This window comes from Salvelinus sp. IW2-2015, linkage group LG17, assembly GCF_002910315.2.
Source record: "Salvelinus sp. IW2-2015 linkage group LG17, ASM291031v2, whole genome shotgun sequence".
NCBI classification, from domain to species: domain Eukaryota; kingdom Metazoa; phylum Chordata; class Actinopteri; order Salmoniformes; family Salmonidae; genus Salvelinus; species Salvelinus sp. IW2-2015.
This window is the reverse complement of record NC_036857.1, coordinates 39,775,942-39,784,173: the sequence shown is the minus strand read 5'-3', so window position 1 is coordinate 39,784,173 and position 8,232 is coordinate 39,775,942. Positions and strand designations below refer to the sequence as shown.

The 8,232-nt window shown below is 40.0% G+C and overlaps 1 protein-coding gene across 1 annotated transcript in view; it reads right to left on the bottom strand.

The window, feature by feature from the left end:
* nrap (nebulin-related anchoring protein) overlaps nt 1–8,232 on the bottom strand; it is a 115,924-nt gene that overhangs the window by 79,052 nt on the left and 28,640 nt on the right. The window contains 3 exon segments of the mRNA XM_024006142.2: nt 2,049–2,147; nt 4,589–4,687; nt 5,943–6,056. Coding sequence (XP_023861910.1) covers nt 2,049–2,147; nt 4,589–4,687; nt 5,943–6,056 — 312 coding nt within the window.

Sequence of the window (8,232 nt, the reverse complement as noted above, 5' to 3'; positions counted from 1 at the left end):
ATACACAGGCCACCATCCAAATCACATCAGCCAGTCACATACAGTGAGGGAAAAAAGTATTTGATCCCCTGCTGATTTTGTACGTTTGCCCACAGACAAAGAAATGATCAGTCATAATTTTAATGGTAGGTTTATTTGAACAGTGAGAGACAGAATAAACAACAAAAATATCCAGAAAAACGCATGTCAAAAATGTTATAAAAATTGATTTGCATTTTAATGAGGGAAATAAGTATTTGACCCCCACTCAATCAGAAAGATTTCTGGCTCCCAGGTGCTTTCATACAGGTAACGAGCTGAGATTAGGAGCACACTCTTAAAGGGAGTCAGTTTCTTACCTGTATAAAAGATACCTGTCTACAGAAGCAATCAATCAATCAGATTCCAAACTCTCCACCATGGCCAAGACCAAAGAGCTCTCCAAGGATGTCAGGGACAAGATTGTAGACCTACACAAGGCTGGAATGGGCTACAAGACCATCGCCAAGCAGCTTGGTGAGAAGGTGACAACAGTTTCTGCGATTATTCGCAAATGGGAGAAACACAAAAGAACTGTCAATCTCCCTCAGCCTGGGGCTCCATGCAAGATCTCACCTCGTGGAGTTGCAATGATGTCATGAGAACGGTGAGGAATCAGCCCAGAACTACACAGGAGGATCTTGTCAATGATCTCAAAGCAGCTGGGACCATAGTCATCAAGAAAACAATTGGTAACACACTACGCCGTGAAGGACTGAAATCCTGCAGCGCCCGCAAGGTCCCCCTGCTCAAGAAAGCACATATACATGCCCGTCTGAAGTTTGCCAATGAACATCTGAATGATTCAGAGGACAACTGGGTGAACGTGTTGTGGTCAGATGAGACCAAAATGGAGTTCTTTGGCATCAACTCAACTTGCCGTGTTTGGAGGAGGAGGAATGCTGCCTATGACCCAAGAACACCATCCCCACCGTCAAACATGGAGGTGGAAACATTATGCTTTGGGGGTGTTTTTCTGCTAAGGGACAGGACAACTTCACCGCATCAAAGGGACGATGGACGGGCCATGTACCGTCAAATCTTGGGTGAAAACCTCCTTCCCTCAGCCAGGGTATTGAAAATGGGTCGTGGATGGTTATTCCAGCAGACTCCTTTAGGTGCCTTTTGGCAAACTCCAAGCGGGCTGTCATGTGCCTTTTACTGAGGAGTGGCTTCCGCCTGGCTACTCTACCATAAAGGCCTGATTGGTGGAGGGCTGCATAGATAGTTGTCCTTCTGGAAGGTTCTCCCATCTCCACAGAGGAACTCTAGAGCTCTGTCAGAGTGACCATCGGGTTCTTTGTCACCTCCCTGACCAAGGCCCTTCTCCCCTGATTGCTCAGTTTGACCTGCCGGCCAGCTCTAGGAAGAGTCTTGGTGGTTCCAAACTTCTTCCATTTATGAATGATGGAGGCCACTGTGTTTTTGGAAACCTTCAATGCTGCAGATATGTTTTGGTACCCCTCCCCATATCTGTTCCTTGATACAATCCTGTCTCGGCGCTCGACGGACAATTCCTTCAACCTCATGGCTTGCTTTTTGCTCTAACATGCACTGTCAACTGTGGGACCTTATATAGACAGGTGTGTCCCTTTCCAAATCATGTCCAATCKATTGAATTTACCACAGGTGGACTCCAATCAAGTTGTAGAAACATCTCAAGGATGATCAATGGAAACAGGATGCACCTGAGCTCAATTTCGAGTCTCATAGGAAAGGGTCTGAATACTTATGCAAATAAGGTATTTCTGTTTTTATTTTGAATAACCTTGCAAAAATGTCAACCTGTTTTTGCGTTGTCATTATGGGGAATTGTGAGTAGATTAATGAGAATCAAAAAATATTTTATACATTTTAAATTAAGGCTGTAAACGTAACAAAATGTGGAACAAGTCAAGGGGTCTGAATACTTTCCAAATGCACTGTATATACAAATGCAGAGCGAAAGCTATGCTGTTTGTATGTACTGTATAGAGTGTAGTGTTTGGGATAGAAAGATAGTGTACATGTATATCTTTGGCTCTACTTACATTGCTGAGTTGTTGAGCGTTGATCCTGGCCTGGACGATTTGAGGGGTATCTGTCACCGAGCTGTACTTGACTTGGTCAATGTGTTGTCTGTAGTTCTTCTACATGGGGGAATCAGAGATATCAAGTCAGGTTTCCTTGATATTATGAAAGGGGTCCCGCATAGGTTGGTTTTGGTTCCAGTACTTTTTACTATATACATTAACAATATTGGTTTGTCTGTAAAAAAWTGTAACCTACAATTAAGGCTGTTATGGTGRCCATATTACCGCCACATCTGCAGTCAAGAGTCATGATGGCAGTCAAATTTCACATGACCTTTAGTCACTAATAGGGCTTCTCCAAGCTCTGATGCTGCTGATGGTCAATAGTAGCCTACCAAACTTGCTAACTGCCTGGTACTCAGCACTCTATTGTCCCACTAATCACTCTGACATCAACGCAAATGTTATCGAAAATCTACTCAAACACTTCATGAGAGCCCATGAGCTCATGTTGCGCAACATTTCTATAGGCTATGCAATTGCTTGAGAAAACAGAGTGATGGCCTTTATTAAAAAGAGGAGGATCCCATCAGCTTTCTATAGGCTAGGCCTACTACATTTATCAACTTTRCTAGTATTAAGCACATTGCTTCTCTTTACAACAGGCTGATAGCCTACCTGGCTGGCATGAAAATTAACCACYGGAAAAGTGTCCTCCATTCGCTATTTAAGTGCATAGAGGACGTATTTTTTCCCCCTGCCCCTTTTTCGAGACAGGTATATGATAACGGTCCATTCTAAACCAAACAAATTTCACACATATATTATTTAGTATTTGTCAAGACAAGACCAAAACAATTATAGTCTGCTGGGTGACAATATTAGCTATGCCTTAAAGCTCGTGTGCAGTAAGGCAAGAAACGCATGGCTWTTTTTGCGACTTTTTCAAAAYGTCTCACACCTCATGTAGCCTAGCCCATAGATTTAAAGTGGCAAAATAACTTATTGAAATGAAATTAAGCACATMAATCCACTTTACAAAGGGTGTAGAGCCTAACTGGCATACATACGCAGCACGTGAGTTTCAAGTTTGGGGAATTTTCACTTTCACCATAAAAATTCACCTTTATAATAAAAGCATTACATGCATAATCGCATTTGCCGTCACTTTTGAGAATGGTGGTTTTTCCCGCTAGTGGAACATTTGTGCTTGTAGCCTACTGCCAAATAATATAAAATAATGCCACTGAATTCTAAGCAAACCTTGACTGCTCAATGAACTAGTGTACCCACAGCCATATGGCTTAGCCAGTACTCTAAGYACAACTCAGAGTATGCTATTCCGTTCTTCTGAAATAGACTAAATGTTCTTCATATCATGTTTCTTTAGACCGGTCTAAAATAAATCATGGATTTATTGTGATGGTGTAGGCTATATTACATGGATTTATTAGACTTCTTCAAATGTAGATGTTCCAAAGGTCCGAATCAGTGACTTTTAGGCTATGCATGGAAGCCAGGAGATGCTAAATGTGTTTATGTTAATTAACGGTCAATTACCATGACACCGGCAGTTATTTGATTGACAATCACCGGCTGACGAAATGTCATGATGCAACAGCCCTACATGCAAGTGTATGCGAACGATACTGTTGTGTATGCTTTTTCCCCCACTGTTGACCAGGCTCTATCTGAACTAGTTTGCTTCTATTGTTTTACTGAACACCTTTATTGACCTTAGTTTAACCCACGTTCAGTACTAATTTAAGTATCTGTTTTCTACAGCGTACAAAAATGACAATTTTTTTTTAAACATATGTAGCTTGGACACTTCGTTTTATTACGGGCCACAGCTTCAGTGCACATCAATGCATTATTTACCAGAAAGTAGGCTGGCCCTCTTTAAAGTCAAGTAGGTTGATTCATTTATCTTTTTATTTATAAGTCTCTTTTATAAAAACTCCCACCGTACCTAACATCATTAATAACCTTTAGACGTATGGTACCATACCTAGTCTCAGGGATGGCTAACTCTGGAAATCCCTTCCGTCTCCCCAAAGTTAGGTAAATCAGCTTTTAGTTTCTTTGCATCCCATGTATGAAACAAAGTTCCCAACAACTGGATGTACTGGTGCCACTCAGGTAGTTCAAAATATTGATTGGGGACCTCTTTTCTGAGGAATGTGATTGTTTTTCTTGAGTGTGTTTGTAATGTTGCATATTTGCATTCTATAGTCATTTGTAAATTGTGTGTATGCAGAGCTCCCTTGTGAAAGAGACCTTGTTCTCAATGGGACTCCCTGTTAAAATAATGATGAAATAAAGTGGTATATTGTAGTATTACTTATTAGTGTATGTGTGTGTGTGTGTGTGTGTATTAGCTTGTGGTGTGTATACACTCACATCACTGCACAGTTCAGCATTGGGTCAGGTAAGGTTAGACAAATAGCTGAATGATTTAACGGTGAAACGTGTCAGAAGGACATTTATTAATCGATGTCAAACATGCAACAGTGTCTCACCCTCCCCCACATCAAAAAGCATCACGAAGCACTTACATTGCTGAGTTGTTGAGCGTTGATTCTGGCTTGGACGATGTCAGGGGTATCTGTCACCGAGCTGTACTTGACTTGGTCAATGTGCTGTCTGTAGTTCTTCTACATGGGAAGATGAGAGATGCAATACATTATTAATGTATCAGGGTAGAAAGATACAGTGTGTAAAGACATCTGTAGTGCTGCCTCTGAACATATTTTTTTCTACCCCTGAGTTATTTGAATCCAGTGGTAAAGATAACGGCCCCCAAAACCATAGAATGTGGGCTGTGTTAGGTGTGAGACTTACGCACACAGTTGACAAACAAGTTCAGGGCAGGGGCAGCACTTTATGAAAGTTAGCAATTGTGCCTGATAAAATGCGAAGGGGTGGAAAGCAGCAGGGATGGAAGGATGAAAAAGAGACACGTCAGCTACTACAGCAACTGAAATAACAGCAACACTTAACAAAGAGCTGCAGTTAGTTTCAGAATGGGTGGCAATGAATAAGTTAGTCCTTAATATTTCAAAACGAAAGGCATTGTATGAGGGACAAATMATTCACTAATCCCTAAACCTCAACTAAATCTTGTAATAAACAATGTGGAAATTGAGCAAGTTSAGGTGACTAAACTGTCATGGTAAAAACATATTGATGCAACAGTAGCTATGATGGGGAGAAGTCTGTCCATAATACAGTACTACATAGAGGCATGAGTACATGGAACTCTATTCCACATCAAGTAACTCATGCAAGTAGTAATATTATATATTTTTTAAACTATAAAAATACACCTTATGGAACAGCGGGACTGTGAAGCAACACAAACATAGGCACAGAGACATGCATACACACACACGCACACAAGATAACATATGCACTATACACACACGTACACATGGATTTGTTTATTAGATATGTGGTAGTAGAGTAGGGGCCTGAGGGAACACACTTAATGTGTTGTGAAATCTGTTGTGAAGTATTGTAATGTTTTYAAAATTGTATAAATGCATTCATTTAGCTGGACCCCAGGAAGAGTAGCAGCTGCCAAGGGACCCATAATAAATACAAAATGAGCAGAATTGAGAAGATGTGAAGTCAACGGWGCGCTTATGATTTAGATACCATGGGTTGAGCTCACTCTATATATRAGTCTAGTTTAATGGATGATCCACATTTAAAATGGTTTACCCAGCTACTTAAGTTGGCCTCTTTAAAATAGCCCACTTTTTAATTATACAGTCCTCAAGAGGAACCCAATCAAAATGTTCTGCTTTCGGTTTTTCTATCTGAGAAAGCACCCTGTTTACTGGTTTTGGTTACTATGTCCGGTATGAGAGCCATGTTGAACTTATTTGAGGCGAAGGGGAAACTCACGTCCTTGAGCGGATCCAGTTTCCTCTGACTCTGGTAGCCCGGTGTGATGGTGGCTGGGTAGTTGTATTCCACATGGTCAGTTTTCTCCTGCTCATACTCCTGCTTGTAGGCAATCTGCAGGTCACAGAAACATTTGAATAAACGTGATTGATCCCCAGCAGTACCAATACAGACGCACAGGCATGCATGAGACAGAACACATAGATATGAGTACTGATGGCTGATAGACATTATATGTGCCACATTTACCAATAAAATAAACAACACCATGAAAAATATTCATTAAGAAAGAACCTGTGAGGCTTAGTTGGTAGAGTATGGCACTTSRAACTTCAGGATCATGMGRTTCATTCGCACTGGGGCCACCCACATGAAAATGTGTACATGTGTAACAGGTAGGGCCTCAGATGGTCAACCTTAAAAAGGTTCTGATTCATTTCCTGACTTCCCTATATAAAGTGAATTCTAATCAGGCACTTGGAGAGACTCCTTTACCTTGGGTCATATTAATGTGCCTGCTTTGTTTGAATAAGGTTGAAGGTCATGGTGAAGCTGAAGCAGACCGCCTCTAGGTGGTTCTTGGTGAAACTGATGTGACTCTAAGGATGCACTAATTGTAATTGCTTATCCAACCGCTGTTTTTTCTTTGTTAATGTGTCATTCCACGATTAGAGTGCGTTTTGGGTAGTGTCATTTTGTAAAAAAATAACTATATTTCACGCAATTTTAACATTCTGTGAAAAAGATCWCATGTTCAACTTCATAACAAACCTGCTTTTCTAGCTCAAATMTAGAAYWAATATTATYAACGAGGGACATTCCAAAAMGGGGATTTTCAGAGAAAACAAATAACTTCATTTAATAAATAAAAAACTGCTATTGGAATTTTACATGTTATGTTTAGTAAGGGGAAAAGATGTATGTGATCCAACTGTTAGATTAAGTGTTTCATRAAAATGTATACGCATAATTCCTGAGAGACATAGAAGGCACTCTATTCGTGGAACGACGATCCTAGTATTAGTATTAGAGCCACTTCCCACGGTGTTGCATTGCAGTGCCAGGATAATTGTAGAACTTKTTGAGTGAACCTGCTTTTCGATAACCTAAAAGGTGAGACTTATTGAGTAAACACACATGTGTAATTGGTGACAGTTTCAAATGACTATTGGGTACATTTTGAAGTGTGCAGTGCATCCTAACAATTTGTATTCTAACCTAATCAATGACTTATCATTGTAATACAGTTGCAATTGTGGTCAAGTTGGTCTTAATTAAAGAAACAATGTATATTTTTTACAAGAAACCTTACTATTGCTCAACAACAGAATCCTATTTTTCTAAATAAAAGCTATTTTTTTATTCTGGTGTACTTCTATCATTTATTTGATAGCCCTGTGTTAGGAGCCTTAGTTTGGAGCTACCCGTTGCTCCTGTCTAAACTAATGGGTGGCATAGTGTAGCTAATGTCTATCTGGTCACACATACACTACTGTAAGTCACTTTGGATAAAGGCGTCTGCTAAATGGAATATAGAGTGCCTTCAGAAAATATTCACACCCCTTAAAAAATTTAAAAATTAAAAAAAACACAAGGATAAGGGTAACATTAAAGTACTAGAACATTAAGGACAAACAATACAGCATCAAGACACTATCGAACATGTATCAGTCTTTCCGCAGCAGAGCCATCCTTCTGTGTGAGGGTGCGTGTGCATGATAGTGATATAAAATATATGTCATAGTTTCCTTTTTCATGATCACAATCTTGTGAAACCCGAACCCTCCAAGATCCCCCCACAGTTCCCCAATAGCTGTCCCTCAACCATTCGAGAACACCCCAATACACCAACAACCAAGAGAATGAACTAAAGAGAAAAAAGGAAAAGACAGAAGAAAACAGCAAACAATGCCAAAAAAATTATACAAAATAATACATTTAAAACAAAGAACATCAAGGACACCTGAAATCATAACAGCAATGCCAACTGTATATGTTTGTGTGCATGTCTGGCAGTATTACATGTATGTGTGTGTTCTTGTATGTGTTTATTTGAATGAGAGTGTGTGTATATGCATGTTTACAAACACCTGCACGGCATCAGCCTCAGGCAAACCGGCATTAGTTGTAAAAACACTGCCACTTAGTGTCATTCAAATGTACTTTTATTATGTTTTATTTTGACTTTTTTTCTCCCTTTATCTTTTGACCATCATTCTCTCTCTCACACAGCAACTCCACTCACACTTGTCTCCAGTTCCACATACCAACCCTCAGCTTCCTTCAGCCC